Source organism: Aspergillus piperis (genome assembly GCF_003184755.1).
Source record: "Aspergillus piperis CBS 112811 unplaced genomic scaffold BO85scaffold_23, whole genome shotgun sequence".
NCBI classification, from domain to species: domain Eukaryota; kingdom Fungi; phylum Ascomycota; class Eurotiomycetes; order Eurotiales; family Aspergillaceae; genus Aspergillus; species Aspergillus piperis.
The window spans coordinates 6532-29995 of NW_020291613.1; the positions used below are offsets into that span (position 1 = coordinate 6532).

Genomic DNA, 23464 nt, shown 5'->3' on the forward strand with positions numbered 1-23464 from the left:
AGTATTGTGGAAAATCTGATTAATTCTATCATGATGCTTTCCCATGGCGTATATAAGGTAGGCGGTAGGCTAGATTATAGGTGGTGTAGTAGGTGTGGGGCTAGAGGCAAATACTTTTAAAACCTGACTGTGGGTACCCTGTACACGGTTGTGTAGTATGTTAATATATACTGTAATACCAAGGTTCCTACCCAATCATCTCAAGGAAGCTTTTCTTAATTCCTATATATTAAAATAGTTATCTGCCTAACTCCAAGAGCACTCATGATTCTCTGAGTTCAACTCATGTAATACACAACATTGGTCTTATCTTATTTATAACCTTATTAGAACATGAGGTTTAGCAGCATACTCGTCTCCATCATCTTCAACTTTCTATTGACTCTCTGCCAATAAGTCATTGGCTGCTCATTTCCCATCAGCATTTCCTCTATTTTCTCTTAATAAACAGTAATGCGCGACTCAAGGATCTTTGTACTAATAGGCCCTGCTCTATCAACAATTGAATAGACTGTTTTTGATCCTGGAGGATGTGTTGTCTACGGCTACCCCTCCACTGGCAGGATCCTTATCAAAGATAGTCCTGACCTTCTCAACATACTTTTCCTATCGGTCCCCCGCTCCCATGCATCACAGCACTCACCCAGTACCGATAAAGAAGACAGATTCTGTAATCTTATACAACGCACTGGTGCGAAGTTTTGGCCAAGTAAGGAGGAGTGGATTGCAGTGAAGATGGAAAGGAGGGATATCACGGAGGAAGAAGAAAAGGTGATGGTGTATGGTTGGCTGATAAATGGAGTGGGTGTGTGGGTGTTGAGGTATAGGAGTACCAGTCAAATATCCCGAGATTTTGGGAGAATGAGTTTTGCGATGAATATGGATGAGAGGATACAGATCATGAAAGAGTATGGCGCTACGTTTTTTGAAGATGTGACGCAGGTGAAGGAACTTGACAGAACCAGTGACTAAATACATTTTCATGCCTGCTAGCTAGTCTTGGGATGGGTATTTGCTGAGAGGAATTTCAATATGCAACATGAGAGCCGTGGCCATCTGGGCATTCAGAAACCGAGATAAGCTTTTGTTAAGCAAAATATAATTATGAGTTTGAAGCCTCTGCAATACCTAGAACCATTTCATTGATTTTGGTCAGGTAATGCCCTATGCAGTACAACCTTGGAAGGCTCTTAAATATCAGTTGAAGCCTTTTGGATATGTTTTAAATGTGAAAGAGTTTTGACTCATTCTTCTTAACTTCGATAACAGATAGGAAGGATCCTTGGATCGCCAATACATCTACCAGACAAAATCATATTTTAATTAGGGTAAGTAACTGAATTGATACTTATACAGTGGCAGTGTATAAGTTTGAAACCATTTCCTTAATGCCAAGGCTTTTCTGCTAGTCAAAAATCTATCGAAGAACAGAGATTTCATCCCAAACAACATTATATTTTGTATATCACTCTTCTAAGTCTATAATCTCTTGTACCCTGTGAGGCATCGCACCTATATCAGCTAATAAAATAAATAACGCATCTCGCGAAAGAGGTAGACGGTAATTGGGAGTCAGTAACAGGTGGTATCTGTTTTCAGATCAGTGATATTTCTGGTAGTGACACAAAAATTTAGAATGAGCTCGCATGGGTTTGTCTACCAGGCAAGTAGAAACATTCATCGTTAATACCCAGGTCATCCAATGAAAGGTGTTATCTGATAATAGAATAGCTACACTATTTCCAGAGGTCGGCACCAACATTGTCTATGGAGATAGATCCCATCACTTCTACGTTGGGAATCCTCTGTAGCTAAGTAAATTCTTTTGAACTTTCTTTTCTATGATTCAGTTGAGCCGCCAGAGCCTTTGGAAGGATCAGGTTGCGTACTTTGCACACAAATCTCACAGTGTATTTTTCGCCCAGGCCATACCCTCCAATGTATTGGCTTCTTAACACGCAGTCTGTAATTTATTGTCACTCTCATCTTGCGATCTGTCTTTCGCAGCCCCTTCTCTCTCATTCAGCGTAGAGACACGTCTTTGAACCCTTTATAGTGAGGTTGAGGTCTGCTGCAGGAGCTATGTGGTTGTTACTTCTCATCAACAGGGCCAGCCACTGGAATCTCTTCCCACAAAACCTGGAATTCCACTAATACGTCGGACCACTAGGCCATTGCTTCGAAGGACGGCTGTATATTTTTCGGACGCCCACGGCTATGTTAACGGAATCCATGCTAAACTTCTCGAAATGTAACCCTGAAGCAGCAAGCGTGCGGACAAGATCATATTACATCATGATCACAGTGGTGTTGGTCACACTGCTCGTAGACTAGCGTAGCTCGATAAAGACACTGCTAACTGGAAGTACTCTTCGGCTGGCCTCAAGAATGAAAGGAGTGGCCACAGAGCTACATAACTGTTTCATGGGGTTTTATCAACCCTGATCAGTGATTTTGATACATAAGCGTGAGCGCGGACTCAGTTAGATAGCGTAGCCTTATGGTTTGTCGAGATCAGACCGCTGTATTAATCACCTGCGAAGACCTAGAATCACACATGCCAGCAAACTCAACGACGCTGCTAATGCCCTGTAACCATGGTGACATAAAGCACGCATAAATGCAATGTTCAAAACGCGCATTCACCGCGGTACTGGTCGCACGCTATCGGTTGACTAGTAGGATCGGAATTGCCACAGGAACGCTACCTTCCCGATGACCCGAAGCCCAGGGTGGATTATCTGGAAGTAAAAATTGACAAGCTCGGTCGCCCCTTTCCCTGACAGCTGAGCATGAGCCGCCTTAGAGCCTCCTGACTGCCCCGATTACTCCGTTGCTTCACTTGGGTGTCAAACAAGACTATTGTGACCTCTTGGCTACAAAGGAATTCACCAATCTCACCCGCCTGCGACTTCTCAGCAGCGACCCGCTATTCTCCGGCGAGCATGGTCGTACGTATGCACAAATCTCGCTTGCTGCAGTGGTTGGGAATCACCAAAAATATTGCAACGAAACGAACAACAACCTGCTTCTATGGGATCAACGACTCGCTAATTGGTTTATCACAAGTTTCAACCATTTTGACACACTGATTGTACATTACCAAAAGCAGTGCTTGCCCGCGGAGTAAAATGCCAGAAGGGGAAGAGTTGATTTTGCTACTGTCGTGAATGACACAGTCACATTGCGCTCGAACTTTCCTCTACTATGGTATTTTCCGTGACCACAGATCCTTCGGATACTTCGCAGACGCCAGATGCACGAGGGATGTTTTGTCTCCTAGCGTAGGATCTCTTAGTACTAGCCGTTCTGGTAATGGACATTCTGTCATAGCGATATCTCAGTATCCGTGTCTCTCGTCGATAGGCTTCGACATGTCGAATCTGGCTCCAAGACGGACCATCCGTTGCGGAACCGCAACCCAACCCATTTTCCTCTTCTCTAGAGAAGAACATTTCCATGGACGATAATGCCTCACGTAATTGGTAGTCCCAGATCCGAGCCTGAAAGAGGGGTGATTCCTGTAACAGGATGCACATCTCCTTGATCAAACACTGATTGGGATCCACTAGCAACGACCGTAATGGAACCATTTGACACGAGATTGGGATCACCGATAAACTAAATACAGATCAGGGCCAGGCTTCCTTGCTCTCCGATCAGATGGTTTGGCAACTACAAACAAGTCGCATTCAGGCTCTGCGCCGATATCTGCTCAATCCCACAGGGGAGGTAGCAGAGATGGTTGCGCAGTTGATCGCAAGATATGGTCGAATTGATGAATCGGTACTGTGCCAGATAGTTGTGGATTTGTTCCTAGCACCGCTGAGTGTCCCGGCAAAGTTGTTGCCATGTCTTCCCTTTCATGTCGGCAAAGCTCTCCAGGCCAACCTGCGGGTCCCAATCCTCTTCACTGCGGAGGATGATGTCCCCTAGTTGCCGAGTATCCCCAATCGTTGCCGGTAGCGAGGACTCCAGACTCACGTAAGAGATTAAAAGAAGGAGTCGGTGGAATGAGAACCGTGTTGTGATTGTAGAATTGGCACCAGGGGGGCTGATTGATTGGATCATTTCAACCTGAGATAAGAAGTTCTTCGTGCAGGGGTAGTTGGAGAGGAAGCGAGAATTTGTAAGTACATATTCTACAATTCATATGCCGCATCACTCACATGCCTTAGTTGTTTCCTAGGTTCTTTACCTTTCATATGACGTATCATGACCCGTGATTGAATCTGCCTTGTATGCAAACCCATAACAGAGCTTCTATAGCTGCAAGGAGCGTTACTCTCATGTCTAACATCCTTCCCCCTAAGCACGCTAAACTCTGCTAACCATTTGGGCGAACTGGGAACGGACATGTTACTATTACATTAACAGTTCAATTCCACATTGCCTTTGGCAAACCATGAGACACCAGACATTATCATGTTTATTAGTTATATAAGAATCTATAAATTATAATAATTAATTATATCTGAATAAAGCCTGTGTATTTATAAGAATTAATAAATTAAAAAAAAAATTGTTTATTTTTTAGAGATTAAGCTATTTTATATATCTTTAAAAATTAATTTTTTTTTTTAAAATTATATTCTTTCTCTATTAATCTTCTACTAATTTTCTATTAATCTTCTAGTTTTTTTCTTTTATTTTTCAGCTGGTTCCTGTCTTATCTCTAGTAAATCCTATATTTTAAGTATCTTCATCGAAATTACTGTTAATAATCCTTTGGGTTTGGAAGATCATGTGACCTGTATATGACAGTCATGCGATAAGGCATGGAATGACCAAGGTCTCACACATATTATGCGGTAACAGAGATGGAGGGATGGACAGGGAAATAGTAAATTGCTTTTGTTGGTTGCCTAGCAATGTTTTTGACTTGGTTCGCATTGTTCACCGACCAATGGATGATCAGACGCAGATCCAAACAAACCAGATACATGTTGGCTTCCATTTTCTGGAAATAAAGGTTTTTTATTTTTCCCCTATCTATTGAAAGATAGGTTCATTGTTTTCGGTTACCTATAGAAGGCGAATCTTATTACAACTATGCAACAAATATTCGACATTGAGGAACGTGTCCTATCGATAATGGGTAACCCAGAAATGCTAAGAGATAGCCACTGCAGTGGTCAAGGCTGAGGAAAAGATCATATGGCCAAGGGGAAATAATACACAGAAAGTGGAAAAGGTTTCTTTGTTCCTGATGTTCCGAACCACCTTCGGAGATCGGACCTCCAGACTCCGTCTCACCCGCCCTCAACAAAAAACCACACTCGTCTCCTGTCTACTACTAATGCATCTACTAATACTATTACGGAATACAACAGTAATGCTATATGTCCATCCGAGATGATTGTCCGAGAAGAAGAAAAAAGCAATAACCTGTGGTCTGTTGATCACAATTTCAGCTTGTAGCATATATAGTAGTGTTCCAAATGAATATCGTTGGCCCTACATTGACAATTTCTCTTCCATTCCGTATCGCTGTCATTTATAGACACCATGGGTGCTGAATGGGAGGCTTCATTGGAGGGAGAGACGCAGGCGACGACCAACGTCGAGGCCAGCGCTCCGGACAACATACAAGCTGACGAAGGTCAATCCAATGCCTCCCTCGCTGGTGATCAAGCCCCCGATGGCGGCACCAAGGCATGGCTTGTTGCAGTGGGCGGAACATGTATCTTCTTCGCAACCCTGGGCTTTGCGAACTCATACGGTGTACTGCAGGAGTACTATATGGCTCACCAACTTCGAGAATACTCGGCCGACGATGTCACCTGGATTGGATCAGTTTCTGTTTTCCTTCAGTTTGCATTTGGCTCTATAGGAGGACCAATGTTCGATCGGGTAGGCGCATGGGTGAGTTAGCTAACTGTTCCCTGAACAAAGGAGCATCTTTGACATCATCCTAACATGAATTTTCCAATTAGCTCATTCGACCCGCCGCCGTTCTTTACGTCTTCGGTATGATGATGACCAGTCTCTGCCACAAGTACTATCAGTTCATCCTAGCCCAGGGAGTTGTGCTAGGCATTGCGAATGGCTTCCTTCAGTTCCCCGCCATGGCCGCCGTATCCCAATACTTTGACAAAAACCGCGCTGCTGCCCTCGGTGTGGCCGTCTCCGGTTCTTCTATCGGAGGCGTGGTGGTCCCAATTGCGTTGACCCGAATGTTTGACCACACCTCACTCGGATTCGGCTGGTCCGTTCGAATCATTGGCTTCATCATCCTTCCCCTCCTCGCCTTCGCATGCCTCACGGTGACGGCTCGACTCCCGCCTCGCCACACGAATTTGTTCATCGCGGATGCCTTCAGAGACCCAACCTACCTGATGATTGTCGTTGCTCTCTTCTTCATGTTTCTCGGAATGTTTCCTCCATTCTTCTTCATTCCCACCTACGCCGTTACTCGTGGTATGGGAGTTACCCTAGCTTCGTACCTGCTTGCCATTCTGAACGCCGCCTCAACCTTTGGCCGTGTCATCCCCGGCATCCTGGCCGATCGATTCGGCCGCCTGAACGCCTTTGCCATCGGCGGCATCACCAACGGCATAGTCACTTTTTGCTGGAACAGGGCAGAGAGTAATGCAGAATTGATTGTCTATTCGGCCGTCTTTGGTTTCACCTCGGGGACAATCATCTCCGGGGGCTCTGCGGCCTGCACGATCTGCACGAAATCTTCCCAAGATGCAGGCACGTATCTTGGCATGGCGTTAGCCATTGCCGCTCTGGCAGCACTGGCCGGTCCGCCCATTGCCGGCAAACTCGTGGATGTCTATGGAGGATACCTCGAGGTTTCCATGTTCTCCGGTGCTACTTGCATATTTGGGGGTATTGTTGCATTTCTGAGCAAGGCAACCACTCCACAAGGACTTTTTGGGAAGATATAGGATTTTCCAACATTTACTCCGTGGCCAGCTTATTTTCCTCTTCTTCTTTTCGAATTACTCTCTGTTACTTTCTTCAAAATCTGTTCGTAATGCAATTCATGGTCATTATTCGTTTTCTTTCACCTCATTGAGCGTCCTGTATATGATTGTACTATCTTTCCCTAACTTCGGAGTATATATATGAAAAAAGCCGAATCAATACCGCAATAAAAGCATATGTAGAGTTAATCAAATAACGAGGTACTGATATGGACATCAGCAAAATCTTATCATTACCTTCTCACTCATGTCCAAATTGGTAGTATCATAACTTTTATCATCATTCTCCAGTAAAAACTTCCTTATTCCTGGAAGCACAACAACGCCAGTAGAACTGTAATATGCATTTGCCGCTCGTGAAGAAATAAGTACGTACAAAGGGAGATCTCAACCAAGTACAAATCACATTGTCACATCATGATTGAACGCCCTATAGATTGACTGGGCACGGGGTTCGGGGCTTACAGTCCGGCCATCGGGAACACGGAGGTCGGAGACCGCATGACCGATGCATATTGTATTCCAAATGATATTCCAAACTTGCGACCGGCATTGCGAGGCCTGAACTCCTGACTTGCATACTATCGTCGATCGAAGAAGTTTCGGGCTTCGCCGTATGCAAATCGACGACGCTATCGGCAAGATGTGCTTGCGGACTTTTGTCCACGTTGACTACTTACTCACTCTTGCAAATCCTCTAAGCAGCTCGGGAGATTTGTTAGGATCCTTACTGGTCCGTGACTTGGACGGGATCGGTGGATGTAGTATCTATCTATTTAGTAAGTTGGCGATTAGCTGTGTTTCTTGCTTTTCGTTGGAAGTTTTTTGTCCTTGCCCGCCCAGCCACCGCCCCTTCGGTTGTCTTCTTGTCTATGTAGATTATAATGTAATCTGATGCACAACTTTAGTATACTGTATATATTGAGTGGCGGAAAAACACCTATCAGATTTAGATAGTATTTATTAGTCTTTTATTTTCAAACTTACAGTATCAGTAATCCGCGTAGTTGCTTTAAATATTGCATTTACTCCATCGAAACTCTGATATACCTAGAAAGTATACGTTTTCAAATCGATAGACAAGAGTGAGAGTTTGGGTGTAGATTATATAATTTTCTCGTGTACATTGCCGAAAATATTATCCATATGATATGACTTCATGCATCTATTAGTTCACTTGTAGGTGATATACTATATATGCTACTGCTTTCTTTCAGATTGATGAGATAAAGTATGGATACTACTATATCTATATGTAGACATCAATTTAGATAACTGTACATATTGCATAGTGATTGATATCATTATATGTTCATATGTACAGATATAATCTCTTTATTTTTCGACTAGAAAATATATAAATAAAGAAGATATCATAATATGATAGGATCTACTTGTCAGGATGTAAAGCCTGTTGACTAGATAAGAACTTAGAAATCAGTTACTGAATAATATAGATTTATCTAATAATAATAAAGATAGATCATATTTATAAAATAGAGTAATTGTTAAAAGATGATTAGTTCGGATAAAGAAATCAATATTTTATAAATATTAAAAAAAGTCTAAAATCACCATTAATATTTTGATATAGTCATAATTATTATAATATATTACTTTAATAAAATTACTCCTGTCAACTGGGTCATTTTAATATGAATAATATTTTTTTTGCTGGAATAAGTTATCTGATCTAAGTATGAGAGAAAGTCTTATACATTCCTGATTCAGAAGAGTAGAAATCTAAAATAAAAAAATAAAAGCCTTATGAAATATATGCATTATTTCTGTATGATTTTATAAATACTTAAATATATTTATATCAGTAGAGTCTTAATAACATAAATTAAATAAAAGTTTTCTATCTATTACTTTTCTTTTTCTTCTCATTCACTTTTTTGCTATGTGGATATTCTTTATTATTATCATCATCACTACGAGTATTATTATTATTTGTTGATTGTTTTCACTTTATTAATGTCTTTTTATTATTATCCTGCATTTTAATGATTAATAATTATATATTTTATTGTATTCATTCTATTCCTCATTTACTGATACATTATATTACTCTTATTATTTTATATATCATCACTGCCACACTGGTGGAGTGGTTGGTTAATATTATCATTATTATGAAAAATAATCAATGATATATAAATAATATAATTTATTTATCAAGCAGTGATTAAACTATCTAAATTGGAATATATATGTTGTTTATATACTTTTACAAAACATCTTAAATCTAAAAACATGGAAGTCCAGGAAACCTTTAATATTAATTATATTCTCAATAAAACGATTTCTTTTAGTAATAATGTTTTGGTTATTAGAAACTAAAATAATTACAAAGCAGTAAACATTTATAGCATGTTTAAACATATTTTAATTAATATATTTAGATACCCGCTGCTACTTCTAAAAATATTATTTAATTTAATTAAAATTCTAAAATAGTATTTTATTTATGATATAAAGAAAAAAAATAATAAGTTATATATAAATTTTAATGAGAAAAATCCTTCATAATATTAAGCAGTATAAATAGAAACTAATATACACCTATATAAAACTATTAATCTAGTGTTATTTATAATATATATCATAATAAAATTACAAGTATTATAAGCAGGAAGATTAATATATCATATTTCTCTATCTTAGTAACAAGAAATATATAGATACAACAGATAAAAAATATTATTACAGATCAGGTACAGATTAGAATAGGGTTTAAATCTATAAAACGAAAAACTAGAATGTAGATTATTACAGGTATTGAAAGTATTATTGAAATCAAATATATAATTAATAAATTACTGGCATTCCGCGTGTTTACTCTGATAAAAATATCATAAGGCGAGTAACAGAAATACTGAGAAAGTTCGTATGGATTCTTTTATTATAATATACTGAGAATCCAATATTAATATTACAAAGAACTTCAAGATTCTTATTACTTATCACAATATTCTGAGCTGCTTTTAGCTTCTCGGAATTATAAACCAGGCAATCTAAAATAATACAAGGTTTGAGACAAAGCTTAAAGAGATCCAAGGTAATCATTCTATACTTTTTATACTGGTAGTACAGCCTACACTGAGGACCGGGATCAATGCATTGTGCTTGGCTGCGCTGATGTTCTTGAGAAAGTCATCTCCTGTTGATATAGACTCAACCGGGCAGATAGGTTGAATCCAAGTAGCTGGAGACGAACTCTGAACTTGATTCTCATGGACACTATGTTTCATTACGTGCCTTGTATTGGATTCGAAGGGGCGGTTGTATGGTGGAATTCATCTGGTCAGATTAGCGTTGTTCGATATACCTTGCCAGAACAAGAAGTCATGAAATAAGGCTCCAAACTGGCGTATCATGGTGTGATATGTCATCTGATATTTGATATTATGAAATGACAAGCAGATGTAACCTACAACGTGGTCCCTGCCCAGGTCGGCTATTCATGTGGTGCCATACAAAGGATGCCCTATTCAAATTAGGATATCCCAACAGTACCGACAGATCGAGGAGTAGGATAACCTTAAACATTCAATATCCGGAGGTTAATTTCCATCGTAAGACTAATTCTCATATATCGACCTAAATATTTGTTCTACATTATTGACTTGGTCAGTATACTATGCAATTCTTGATTGAAAGATGCCTATCAATATTTAAAAGATAGATATATATGTATCAATGTGATAATTGAAATCAGCTATCATGAGTCTCTAGTCATTGACATAGTAGTTCAATCTGACAAAGACATCTTTCAGATGGCATTACATTGCGCTGCCAATACTATCCTGAAGTACCCGTCCTCGTGTCAATTTAGTTTTAATGCTCCTGCTGCTGCTGATGATCATCTTACTTTGACTAGATCAGCTTTTTTTTACAACTTTTATAAGCACAACTTTTTTTTTCTTTTTTCTTTCGTTATCTAACCAGGCAACGGTATTTTATATCGAATACATTTGATGCATGTCTAGTATGTCTAGTATTTCGTATCCTCCTCGAAACATGGCCTTGGTAGCTGTGGGAGTCGAATTACCACCACATCATCCGGCCATCTGGCATAATCAGGGTTTCGGCCCAAAGACTTCCCATAAATACTCAATCTGCTTCTGCAGACCCTCCTCCGCATAGTCACCCGTTACCACACCACGATGTGGCTGGCCCGGGGCCCAGAATAATCTCTTCGGCCCCGGCACGTTATCGTAAATCTGCTTCTGCAGGTGGGCGGGCGAAATCTCGTCGAGTTCGGGGGTTAGGAGCATTACCGCAGTGTTTGGACTGAGAAACCGCATAGTGGACACAGGGTCATACTGTACCAACTGGAAGTATGACTGAAGGGTCATATCGGGGCTGAAATTAGGCGCCACGCTATTGCGAGCGCGTTGCGACAGTTCATAGTCGTCCTTGGAGTAGGCAGGGCCGAAACCAACGGGGTTTTTGCCCTCCTCGTTGACTATAGGCACATAGAAGGGTGGGTTGCCTCTGACAATCGACTCCCGGTCCTTCATGGCATTCTTTAACATTTTCATGGAGGCTGGGGAGGGGTTGATATCTTGGACCATGGGGCACACGGAGAGGACGAGTTTGGCGCGCGGGTCGAGGGATGCCGCCCCTAGAGCGACGGCACCGCTCCAGGAGGCTCCCCAGAACGCGATCTTATTGGGATCGACCATGGGAAGACCTTTGAGGAATGTAAGTGCATCACTGTAGTCAGTGACGTTGCGGATAGAGTCTATATGGTTGCGTGGTTGACCGTCGCTATCACCGTAGTTACGGGGGTCATAAGCCAGTGCGGTGACGCCGTTGCGTTGGTACTGTAACGCGATGTCGCCGGCCAAAATCTCCTTGACGAGATGAAACTAGGTGAGTAGTCAGCATGTGGTGCTTTGATGGAGACTTTGCGTTTCATAATTGATTGCCCAGCACGGTGGTAGGGGTTGAGACTTGATAGTATATAGATAAAATAGAGGGAGTAGGAGAGATACATACCCCTGGGGTGATGATGATGGCCGGCCCACGGGTTTCAGCTGGATAGAGATCTCCCCTCAAAGTAAGCCCATCGAGGGTCTTAAACTCTACCCTCTGCCTACTAGACATAGTAGCTGGGATGGTTCGGGATTCCCGGAAAGAAAGAGTTTTTGACAAAGTTTGGCCGCTAACGATGCTTCAATGGAGATATTAGAAGAGCAAATTCAGCTATCAGATGAGAGTTTTTCCTGTATGATTGAGCGTCCAGCACGGGAGGCCGTCCTTTTATAACCAAGGCCACGTTGTAGGAGGATTAGGGCACGCCAGGGAGGGCGGCGACAACCTCTTCCGTGCGATAGGCATGCGTTGGGGTGACTAATCAGCTCGATACAGATTTCCCAAATCTTTGTGGCCGCATGGAATTGTGTGTGTAGAAGGATACGATTCAATTTGCTCCATCGGGGAAGCGGAAAATCATCTCACAGCTACAGCTGGCGCCACGGCGATGTTTTGCTTTTGTTTTGTGCTTACTTACCTCCGAAGGCGGCCGGCGGACATTCTTTGTGCCTTATTTGCAATTGTTTTGTTTTTCTGCTTCTTTTCTTCCTCTTTTCTTTCCTTCCTTTTTTTTGATTTGCTTTTCATTTTTTCCTTTATTTCTGCAATAAACCTGCAGCCATCATCACACATTCTACCAGTGTGCCCTCTCGTGCTTACTTGCATTTGGAACCATTGGCAAGGCTGCAGGCCAGAACTCCTATCAGTTGTCGTTTTGTCCAATCGCCGACTTGGCATCGGATTACCGGCTGTAAGAGGGAACTTCAGTGACGAATGCTGATGGTGAATCCGTAGCTTGGATTCGGACCCGAAAAGATGCTCACCGGTTACTTACCAAGATTAAGTTCGATGAGAGCTTGAGAGCCCAAGACGAGCTACTTAGACTCATGTGCGCCAATCCGGGTGTTAAAGTACCAACACATACTGATTTCTAGTTTGCCTGAACACTGTCAAGAAGCTCTTAGGCGATACAGCAACGTAAACGATGGCGGCCAGGCTGCTAGTAGGGGAAGCTGAAAACAATGCCGCACAGCCCCATCTGCTGCAATTCAAAAGTCAATATGAGGGCAATGTCGTACCAGGATGGATCTGTGCATAAATTCTGCATGCATTAGCTACCCTAATGCCGTGATGATCATGTCCGGCCTGGGCAACATCAACAGGCCAGAGCAGGTCAGACCTACTCCACACAGCCTGAAAACTGGGATTACCGCTTTAGCACCGAACATGTGGAAACGTAGCATTCAAGAATCGCTTCGGTTGAATTAATTCGGAATATTATTACGGAGTTGAGAGAGTTAGTGATGAGATAGCAAAGGTCATTTGTCATAGAACCTCTGTGAGTGATGCCAAAGTATGCAGGGAAGTTACTACATTCAAGTAGCATCAAAGTATACTATATAAAAGTGGCTGTACACCTCCCGAACCTAACCTTCAACTTCGCAACCCGAACAGAATTCCGACTTCCCTTCCCAAAGTCATCTAATCTTAGACATTTGCGAACCCGACTCAAGACCAACTCAGACAAGCAAAGCAATGGCTGAACCAATCGCTATCGTCGGCATGGCTTGTCGCCTGCCTGGAGAGAACTTCTCGCCCTCACAGTTCTGGGAGTTTCTCAAACGCGGTGGCCTTGCTTCCAGTGAGGTCCCTGAGTCTCGGTTCACTATTGATACTCATTACGATGAGACGCGAAAGCCTCACTCCATGAGAACTCCTGGTGGCAAGTTCCTCGAAAAGGTCGACTTGCGTGACTTCGATGCCGGCTTCTTCAATATATCTCCGGGTGAGGCAACGGCCATGGACCCGCAGCAGCGCTTGCTGCTGGAAGTCGTTTATGAGTCACTGGAGAATTCTGGTATCTCTCTTAGTACTGTGAACGGGGCACAGGTGGGTTGCTTCGTTGGGTCATTCCTCTCCGGTACGTAACCCCTCCCGGAAAGAGGCCAACAATTGGCCTGGTGATATGCCACTGACAGCTGCGTGCGTGGTATCCAGACTATGACTACATACAAGCCCGGGACCCCGATAACCGGCCAAACTTTATCTTGACTGGCATCGGGCGTGCGATTTTGAGTAACCGTATTAGCCATGTCCTGAACCTCAAGGGACCCAGGTAAGGGCAAGACGAAGTTCAATTTTACGTGTTCTAGAGGGAAGCCCTATCAAAGTGCAAAGCTGACCCATTATTCCATGGCAACAGTATGACAATTGACACTGGCTGTTCGGGGAGTTTGGTAGGCGTCGACGTGGCGTGTCGATATCTGAGTGCTGGGGATGTGGATTCTGCCATCGTTGCAGCATGTAATCTGTTCTTCAGGCATGTTTAGCCCGCCTTTATGAGTATCTTCTTCCAGCTGACGTTTAAAATAGCCCAGAACATACCACTGACCGTAAGTGAAGCCATAACTTCATGATATTCCGCATCCTCCACCTCCCATGCCTCGTCCTGACAGTTGACTGGCCGGGATGCTAATGAATCTGGGTCGTCACAGCAAGTTCGACGGGTGCGATTTATACTGGGACTGGACAGTGCCACACGTTCGATGCGAAAGCCGACGGATATGCCAAGGCAGAGGGAGTGGGGTCGGTAGTACTGAAGCGCCTCAGCGATGCCATCCGTGACCGCGATCCCATCCGTGGCGTCATTCGGGGATGGGCTGTCAACAGTGATGGCCAGACCGCAGGAATTTCCACACCGGATGCCGTGGCGCAAGCCGAATGTATCCGTGCTGCTTATGCAAAGGCTGGCATCGAGGATCGTAGTCTAACACCGTACGTCGAGTTTCACGGCACGGGCACGAAGGTAAGTCAATATGCCATGCTTCTGACCCTTCGCGTACTGACAGGATTTGTGAACCACATAGAGAGGCGATCTGACCGAAGTGGAAGGCATAAATCTGGCCTTTAATCCCGCAGAGAACAGAGATCAACCTCTGATGATTAGCTCCGTAGGCCCCCCTGAAAACCCCCCAAGCATGCCGGAATTATGCTAAGTTTTGGGGACCAGGTCAAAAGTAATATCGGACACGGTGAAGCAGTGGCCGGTATGAATGGTCTTCTCAAGGCCATCTTGACGGTTGAGAATGGCATGATTCCTGGCAACCCGACATTTCTGGAGCCCAGCCCACTGAGTAAGACTAGAAAAGATACCAAAGATATTGTTACAGGAACCACATGGCTGACAATTAGCTCACAGTCGACTTGAAAAAATTGAATCTACATGTCAGCAACAGGGCCACCCCTTGGCCGCAGGATGCTCTGCGGCGTGCCAGTGTCAATTCGTTTGGCTACGGAGGTACCAACTGCCATATCGTACTAGACGGGGCCGATATGTGGATGGGACCTTCGGGTCCGTTTCATAAATCGTCGTACAGCTCAAATAAGGGAGGTCTCATGTTGGATGACGACAGTGATGACGAGGACGGAACCGAGTTCAAGCGACCCTTCCTGCTTGTGCAATCCGCTAGCGATGAATACTCCCTAAAGAATAACTGCACGGAGCTGGCCCGACACTTTTCTAAAATCAATGTCAAGGCTGAGCTACGGGACGTGGCTTATACGCTGTCGGAGCGACGGAGCCACCACATGCACCGGGCCTTTGCCATCACCGATCGGTTGCAAATCAGCGAGAATGACTTTGTGCATGGCAAAGTCGATGTGCAGTTGCCTCATATTTGCTTTGTCTTCACTGGACAAGGAAGCCAGTGGCCACAGATGGGCAAGGAAGTCCTTCAGACATTCCCCGTGGCCGCTGATACTATCAAGGAGCTGGATGCGGTCCTACAAACACTTCCGGAGGCCCCCTCATGGAAGCTCTTGGGTACGTCTTGCGCGCTGTTTCTTATTTCCCCATCGTAATACTGCCATCATTTAAGGAAAGCATTCAGTTGCCACTGACCGTAAGGAATACAGACGAACTCACCGAGTCACGAGACGGCAGCCATATCCGTCAACCGGAGCTATCACAACCATTGGTGACCGCTCTTCAGCTGGCGCTGGTTGACCTGTTCCGCAGCAGTGGGATAAGTCCCAAAGGGGTTGTGGGTCATTCTTCTGGAGAAATTGCGGCAGCCTACGCGGCCGGATACGTATCCAAAGCCGACGCCATCAAGATTGCTTTCTACCGGGGTTATGCTGCCAAGGTGCACCCCATGAATTCGGTCGGAATGATGGCAGTAGGACTAGGCCCTGAAGCAGTGCAGCCATACATCGAGAAACACCAGGATCTGGTCCAGATTGCCTGCATCAACAGCCCTCAGAGCGTCACACTATCTGGGCGTACCGACGGGCTGGAGGCTGTGAAGGAGCCTCTTGTCGCAGATGGCCACTTTGCGCGCCTGCTGCAGGTGGACCTTGCGTATCACTCGCGCTTCATGACGGAGATCGGCGAGTCCTACCACTCCCTCCTGCTGTCAAATATCGCGTGCGGTGAAACTGGGACCGATACTACCACAATGTTCTCCTCGGTGACCGGATCACGCATGGAGGCCATCCCCGACGCGACTTACTGGAAGCGGAACATGGTGTCCCCAGTCCTCTTCTCAGGCGCCGTCCAAGAGATGGTTAATGCCCACCGGGGTAGCAATTTCGTCGTTGAGATTGGCCCCAGCGCCACGCTAGCGGGGCCGATTAAGCAGATCACCGAGAGCGTGACCCAGGCTGGCATTAACGTCAGGTACGCCGGACTGCTCAGTCGGAAAGAGGGCCTGCTACCACTCTTCCGGACGGTGGGCAATCTGTACAACTCAGGCGTGTCCATTAAACTGGACTCGCTCAATCGGACGCGCGATGACGAGACTACGAAGCCGGCGGTGCTTGTGGATTTGCCCAACTACTCCTGGAACCACACCACCAAATATTGGTATGAGACCCGGCCCAGTCGCGACTGGCGTTTCCGCCGGTTCCAGCATCACGACTTATTGGGGAGCAAGATCCTTGGAACGGCGTGGCAGTCGCCGTCATGGTCCAAGATCCTGCACCTCCGTGAGCATCCTTGGTTGAAGGATCACAGAATTGGCGACGATATTGTGTTCCCGGCGGCCGGATATGTCTCTATGGCTATGGAGGCCCTGTACCAGGCCAAAGTGGCCACTGACGCAATCCAGACCCAAGATCGTAATGAGTTACAGTACCAAATCCGGGACCTACGTTTGACCAAGGCGATGGTATTAGATGAAAACTTACCCGCAGAGATCCAGCTGGTGCTGGAGTCGCATATTTCACCAAATGGCCCCTGGTCCCGTTTCAAGATCTCCACATTGAGGGACGATGTTGCGGACGTAAATTGCACCGGATTGATTCGCCTAGATCAGGGCGCGCCAGGTATGGCTCCCCTGCTTGCCTCGTCCCTGTTGGGAAATGCGAATAACTTGAAAATGCTAACATAATTAGCGGCTGTACCACCCCAAGACCTAACGATGAGGGGCGCCCAGACCCAAGGGGCCTTGTGGTACTCGAGCCTGACAAATGCGGGCCAGAACTACGGGCCAGCGTTCCAACGCATCAAAGGGGTGAAGTCTCTGCCAGGGGTTCAGCGAACAGTATCAGAGCTGCTCATCCGGGACGAGGAGCAGGAGAAGGGCCAGTCGTCTTATCCCTTACATCCCGCCCCCATGGACACGATCTTGCAGTGCATACTGACCGCTATCTGGCAAGGGGACCGCACGTTAATTCCGGGGCCTGCGGTCCCCGTGCAAGTCGACTCCTTTACTATCTTTCCTATGGCTGGATCCTCCCCTTACGCTACTTGTGTGGCCACTTCCGGCTACAAGGGTCATGGCCGACCTACAGATCCCCATAGTCTCAAAAGCCATGCATATCTGCACGATTCCCAGACAGGCGCGATACTGGCGTCAATCGAAGGCATGGTTATTCAGCCGCTGGGTAGCTCTGGGATCAACCGGGTAGATACGTCTCCTGTAGCACCAGTGTGGCGCCCCGATGTGTCACTCTTGCAGGACCCAGCTCAAAGCCCCAGAGCCACCATGGAGATGCCGACAATGGAGGTGCAGGCCTTGATCGACCTAATCACCCACAAAACTCCCTTCATGAATGTGGTCGAGGTCAACCTCACGCAGGTATCGACCAGCCTCTGGCTTGGAGGCGCCGAGAGCAAACGGAACCGTAAGTTCCGTGATTATCGCTTCTTGCTGGGCCATAGTGGTGCGGCTGAAGAGGCTCGTGAGCAGCTGGCGGACCGAGGCGTGCGGGTCGGATACATTGACCCGGCCAGCTCCAAGCTGGGGACGGTCTCGGGTGAAATCGACCTGCTCATCATTCACTACGAATCAGATACCCAGCTCCAGACATTGCAGAATTTGGTCCCCGACGCCTTGAAACTTATTTCGCCCAACACCGGCACTGTTTTACCAGTACAGAAACTGACTCCCCATGCCCTGATGAATGGTAATACTCCCACAAAGCCCTCAGAGGTCCTTGATCAGATCCTTCAAGCTGCCAGCTACACCGCAGTTCTGACTGCTGGGGATCCAGCTGGCGAGGCCATCCTGTGGCGAGGCTCCAATTTGGCCCTCATTCCAGAAAAGACACGCACAGTTGCTATTGCGCGGTTCCGAGGGGACGCTCTCCCGTTGGGGTCCTTGGCCAAGGCCCTTGGTAGGTACAACTATGACTTCCAGGAGCACTTCTATCCGTTTGCCGAAATCCCCACGGACGCCATAGTCCTGGTTGTTGATGAAGTCCAATCCGCACTGCTCGCTGAGGCAACGGACAAGATCTGGAACGGATTCAAGACACTTGTGGATAGACACTGCCGCATGGTCTGGGTGACCCGAGGTGCCCTGGTCCAGGTCAGCAATCCAACGAACGCGGTCAGCCATGGTCTGCTCCGTACTGCTCGTCTGGAGGACCCGTCTCAAGCCATTATCAACCTTGATATCGAAGGCGACCTAGGGTCTGCCGCAGGATGTGCAGCCATCGTGGAGATGCTCTTCCGCGTGGAGCATCTAGAGCGTGCCAAGGCCGCCGATTGTGACTTCGCCGAGCGCGGTGGACTGCTCCATGTTAGTCGGCTCGAAAATCAATCCGCCATTGAGGGCTTCCATGAGCCCCTGGGCGGCTCCCAGCCATTGACGGAGCTGAAGATGCACGAGTCCGATTCCATTATCCGTCTGCAGACTGGGACCGTCGGGTCTATTGAATCCCTGCGTTACGTTCAGCTCCCTTCCAATCTGTCAGAGCTATCAGAGGATAAGGTCGAGGTAGAGTTGTACGCCTCCGGTCTGAACTTCAAAGATATCGCCATCTCCATGGAACTGGTTGATGAGGATGAGCACATGCTCGGCAGTGAGGGCGCAGGCATTGTCCGCCGGGTTGGCCGCAATGTCTCGGGCCTCCGATGCGGCGATCGAGTCGCGGTGATCTCGCAGGGCTGCCTTGCCAACCGTATCCAGGCTTCTCCGTCCAACGTTATCCGCATCCCCGATAGTATGTCCATGGAGGTATGGAACCCAGTCTATTCCATGCGTTCGAGCTTCATATCGCTAATGATCCGCACAGGCAGCGGCTTCAGTTCCCGTCGCTTACTGCACGGCCGTCTTGTCACTCCTCCATCTGGCCAGTCTGAAGAAATCCCAGGTAATCCCCTTCCTTCCCATCAGACTGCTCGATTGTCTTTCTTTAAAACCTACTAACTATTTCTAGTCCGTTTTGATTCATTCCGCCACAGGTGGTGTTGGATTTGCGTGTATCAAATTGGCGAAGTATATTGGTGCCGAGGTAGGAGAGAATTATGCACTTCGTTTCTCCGCAAAAGAAGCAAGCCTATGTCCGGTGACTGACCTGCTCCCGTGCTCCTGTAGATATTCGCGACTGCTGGATCGGACGAAAAGAGGAGCTATCTGCATGAGGCCCACGGCATTCCAAAAAGCCACATCTTCTCCTCTCGAGACTCGTCCTTTGCTTCAGGCATCATGAATGTCACAAACGGCAAGGGCGTCGATGTTGTGATCAACACTATGATGGGAGAGATGCTGGAGCATTCCTGGCGTATCTGCGCCCAGGATGGTGTCCTCGTCGAGCTTGGAAAAGCCGACATCCGGTCTAAGGGTTATTTGTCTCTCGAGCCTTTCGACCGCGGTTGTTCGTTCCGAGCCCTGGATCTGACCCTGGCCTTGGCTCAACCTGAGAGGGTTAGCAGGTATTATATGATCCCTTAAGCGAACGAGTTTACATTTTCTGACGGGTCGACTCTAGCGTCCTACGAGAAGTCTTCCAGCTCATCGAGGCTGGTCATGTGCCCCCTGTCGAGGAGCGGTCGGTGTACACATATGACAAGGTCAAAGATGTCTTCGCGCAAATGCGGTCGTCCCGTCATTTGGGCAAGCTAATCCTGTGCAATGGTGAAGGCCAGGACTGTGTCGTACCCGTACAGACAGCCGTCCAGCAGCCAGCCATTCGAAAGAATGCCTCCTACCTGATTATTGGAGGCCTGCGCGGAGTCTGTGGTCGCTTTGCCATCTCCCTGGCGCGTTGGGGGGCCCGTAACTTGGTGGTCATGTCGCGCTCCGGTTTGGGCGATGAAAAGTCCCAAACCATCATCGAGGCTTGCCGTCGCTTGGGCTGTACTATCGAAGACATCCACGGCAACGTCCTGTCGCCGACCGATGTTGGTCGTGTCTTCGACACAGCTCGACTCCCCATCGCTGGTGTCATCCAAGGTGTCATGGTCTTGAACGTAAGTTTCTTTACTGTGTTTCATAAGACACCCCTGACTTTGACCCCGGCTCTAATATCGATTAGGATAAGCCTTTGGAAACAATGACCCTGGAAGAGTTCCAGAGCACTTTGTCTGGTAAGCTCCACGGAACGTGGAACGTTCATCATGCCGCAGTTGAGCGCGGATTGTCCCTGGACTTCTTCAGCATGTTGTCCTCTATTCTCAGTGTTATGGGACATGTTGGGCAGGCCAACTACGTTGCTGGCAATATCTTTCTGGATGCCTTCGCCGAGTACCGCCAGAGCCTGGGCCTCCCGGCGCACAGTATCAACCTCAGTGCTGTCGAGGATATTGGGTATATCGCTGAAAACCAGGGTAACTGGCAACGCCATCTTCCACTGAACGACATTTCCTTGATCCGCGAGATGCACTTGGAATCCATCCTTCGAGACTCCATTCTCCAACAGATGGATCCAAGTCAGAAGCGCCCTGGAATCACCCAACTCGTTGTGGGGATGCGCGAACGAATCAACACAGACTCCCAATATGCCCGAGACAACCGATTCCTCCCTCTCATCGCGCAAGGAGACGAGGGGGGTCGCGCTGACGGCCCAGGGGGGGGCAGTGGTGAGTTGGCTAATTTCATCGATGTGGCTACCTCAGCTAGTGACCCGGCCGCTGTGGTCGGTCATGCGGTCAATCTCTTCAACATCCAGTTGACCAAATTCTTGCATTTGGCCGAGCCCATGGAGCCCTCGAAGCCGCTGGGCGCCTACGGTTTGGACTCGCTGACTGCGATGGAATTTCGGAACTGGCTGCGTGATACTCTGGCTGTGGAAATGTCTACTCTTGACATCGCTAGTGCTGGGTCCCTTTACTCTTTGTCCGAACGCTTTGTGTCCAAGTTCCTGGCCGCGCGTAAGGAGTAAGGGACAAACCTCGCCGTAGTCGGCCTCGTTTCTCCAGCCCCTATCATGTATATTCGTCCCAATTGAGAAATCAGGGAGGTAGTTAGTACAGGACACAATGAAACCTCATTTACTTTCCCCCAGTCTTGATGATCTATCAAATCCTCTTTATAGCTATCTACACCCTCACGGCTTTCCCCCACAGCTTTTTGCCTATACTCCTCAACCTCCAATCTGGCTACTAACAACGAACGTTTCAGTAAGATCGGTCGTCGCATCCTGGAAGTCGGATATAGCGAGAAGAAGAGAAAATACGAAAGCTTCAAGCAAGGAATGGATGAGAGCGGCTCACCGTGCAGCCCAATGAATCAATGGTGCTCGGGCTAAAGACTACATTCCCACATTTGGAGAAAACGGTGCAAGCTTTGTCTGGCCAATAGAAGTCAGAAACAGTATCACGGACTACTCCAAACATCAGATACCTTCAAGGTACTTGCAAGAAATACTGAAAAGCACAACCTTCCAATAGCATTACAAATCAGGATGTCAGGAACCTGCTGCTGAGCACACGGAAGTAGCCAATGCCGGAACCCGAACCTCCCTACTAAGTGAGTCAGAACTGTCGGCGTCGCAACAACGATCGCGAACTAGAAGAAATGTTTGGATACCATCGGTCATGTAGACTGTGTTATGATTACGCCGGATGGAGGGTCAAAAATCACATTAGGGACCGTAAATGGAGGATGGATGAGGGGCGGATTGGGTTGGGGAATGGAGGTGACGATTGGAGAGGAAGACAAGGCGGGGATATGAAGTTCAAAGCTTAGATGAAAGATGAAGAGGAACTATGGAGGGAGGAGACTGTGGTGATGACTTTGACAGATGGGTTACTCTCTAGATTATCTGGGCTTATCCTAAGCTTATTGTCGTCTTTGACTGTGCTATACATCCTGGATCCCTCTAGCTGCCTACAGGCTGGCATTACTGTACTGAGGCTCAGCTCTTCGATCATTCTCTTGGAAGAGGACCCAATATATGAGCCGAGGTGTAGTGAGCGGGACTATGTCGCGACTACATGGCCTGGCTCTCGAGTGCCGAACATCATACTAAATGACGGAGTGTCTATTCACGACCGCTTTGGACCCGATTTTACTCTGGTCGACTTTACGATTGATGGGGCCTACGCAAAGGAGTTCAACAGGGCAAACCCCCAGGTCATGAATAGGCTGACTATTATACATTTGCCCCAGGAGACCATGGCTCGGAAGTTGTGGGAGAGATCTGCTGTTTTGGTACGCCCTGATATGCATGTGGCTTGGCGGAGTGGTGAGGCGGACGGACCCTGGAGCAAGGAAGACAGCGAGAGCGTTCTGAAGAGGTGCTTAGGATATTTATAGAACCAGTGGCCCCTATGTAGAGTCAATAGGAGTGAATTGAGCGCTGAGGAAGCGAACTTGTTCGGGATGAATCAGATCGGGGGTGGTTGGCGGGGTCTATGCTCTCTATCTGATGGGGACAGTTTATGTGTGGACAATAGTGTACAACACCGAGATGGGGCCTACACTTAGTGCTATTCCTCGTGGATCAATGGTGATTTGAGGTTCTTTTTTTTTTTTTTTTTTTGATAACAGAATCTTAGTTCCCAGGCGACTCATATACCCAGAGAGCATCGCGCCCGTCGGACCACATCCACAAGAGACGACATCCGCTGTTTCGTATGGCGCCAACAACATGTTCGTTCAGAGGTCGTCGAGCTGACCCTTTCCGACTAGATTTCTATTTTCTTGCTGGTTGCTAATGGGGATAATGCGGTAGTTGAAGAGATACATAACTATTTAAGCAGTAGCAGCTCGTCGGTCCTTCAGGTGGCCATATCCGCGGTGGAAATGTCTCTTGTG

At 46.6% G+C, this 23464-nt stretch overlaps 5 protein-coding genes across 5 annotated transcripts; 3 read left to right on the forward strand and 2 right to left on the reverse strand.

The window, feature by feature from the left end:
- Positions 1–453: 453 nt before the first annotated feature.
- On the forward strand, positions 454–983 carry BO85DRAFT_504052 (uncharacterized protein; the record flags this gene model as incomplete). Its single annotated transcript, XM_025664279.1, has 2 exons — positions 454–474; positions 511–983. The coding sequence occupies 2 exons, from the start codon at positions 454–456 to the stop codon at positions 970–972; spliced, it is 483 nt and encodes a 160-aa protein (XP_025511359.1). The 3' UTR covers positions 973–983.
- A 2721-nt stretch (positions 984–3704) lies between these two features.
- On the reverse strand, positions 3705–4111 carry BO85DRAFT_152245 (uncharacterized protein). The gene has a single exon (XM_025654157.1). The coding sequence runs from the start codon at positions 4069–4071 to the stop codon at positions 3817–3819; it is 255 nt and encodes an 84-aa protein (XP_025511360.1). The 5' UTR covers positions 4072–4111; the 3' UTR covers positions 3705–3816.
- Positions 4112–5461: 1350 nt separating this feature from the next.
- BO85DRAFT_523465 (MCT family MFS transporter) lies at positions 5462–7172 on the forward strand. Its single transcript, XM_025665353.1, has 2 exons — positions 5462–5865; positions 5937–7172. Exons 1-2 carry the CDS (start codon positions 5509–5511, stop codon positions 6894–6896), a joined length of 1317 nt encoding a protein of 438 aa, XP_025511361.1. The 5' UTR covers positions 5462–5508; the 3' UTR covers positions 6897–7172.
- Positions 7173–10646: 3474 nt separating this feature from the next.
- Positions 10647–12352, reverse strand: BO85DRAFT_452980 (alpha/beta hydrolase). Its single transcript, XM_025660963.1, has 2 exons — positions 11943–12352; positions 10647–11812 (listed from the first exon to the last, which is right to left on the reverse strand). Exons 1-2 carry the CDS (start codon positions 12048–12050, stop codon positions 11018–11020), a joined length of 903 nt encoding a protein of 300 aa, XP_025511362.1. The 5' UTR covers positions 12051–12352; the 3' UTR covers positions 10647–11017.
- Positions 12353–13514: 1162 nt separating this feature from the next.
- On the forward strand, positions 13515–21587 carry BO85DRAFT_381333 (putative polyketide synthase; the record flags this gene model as incomplete). Its single annotated transcript, XM_025656413.1, has 15 exons — positions 13515–13899; positions 13977–14094; positions 14182–14289; positions 14352–14371; positions 14474–14784; positions 14846–14929; positions 14989–15112; positions 15178–15801; positions 15894–17303; positions 17373–19441; positions 19500–19577; positions 19644–19718; positions 19802–20139; positions 20196–20676; positions 20742–21587. 15 exons carry the CDS (start codon positions 13515–13517, stop codon positions 21585–21587), a joined length of 7071 nt encoding a protein of 2356 aa, XP_025511363.1.
- Positions 21588–23464: the final 1877 nt, after the last annotated feature.

What these genes read in the sequence shown, in the direction of transcription:
- BO85DRAFT_152245 (XM_025654157.1), bottom strand. Translation starts at nt 4,071, where the DNA reads ATGATCCAATCAATCAGCCCCCCTGGTGCCAATTCTACAATCACAACA.
- BO85DRAFT_523465 (XM_025665353.1), top strand. Translation starts at nt 5,509, where the DNA reads ATGGGTGCTGAATGGGAGGCTTCATTGGAGGGAGAGACGCAGGCGACG. An exon ending in TCGATCGGGTAGGCGCATGG is followed by an intron (nt 5,866 to 5,936) that starts GTGAGTTAGCTA and finishes TTTTCCAATTAG; the next exon opens with CTCATTCGACCCGCCGCCGT.
- BO85DRAFT_452980 (XM_025660963.1), bottom strand. Translation starts at nt 12,050, where the DNA reads ATGTCTAGTAGGCAGAGGGTAGAGTTTAAGACCCTCGATGGGCTTACT. An exon ending in CCATCATCATCACCCCAGGG is followed by an intron (nt 11,813 to 11,942) that starts GTATGTATCTCT and finishes CTACTCACCTAG; the next exon opens with TTTCATCTCGTCAAGGAGAT.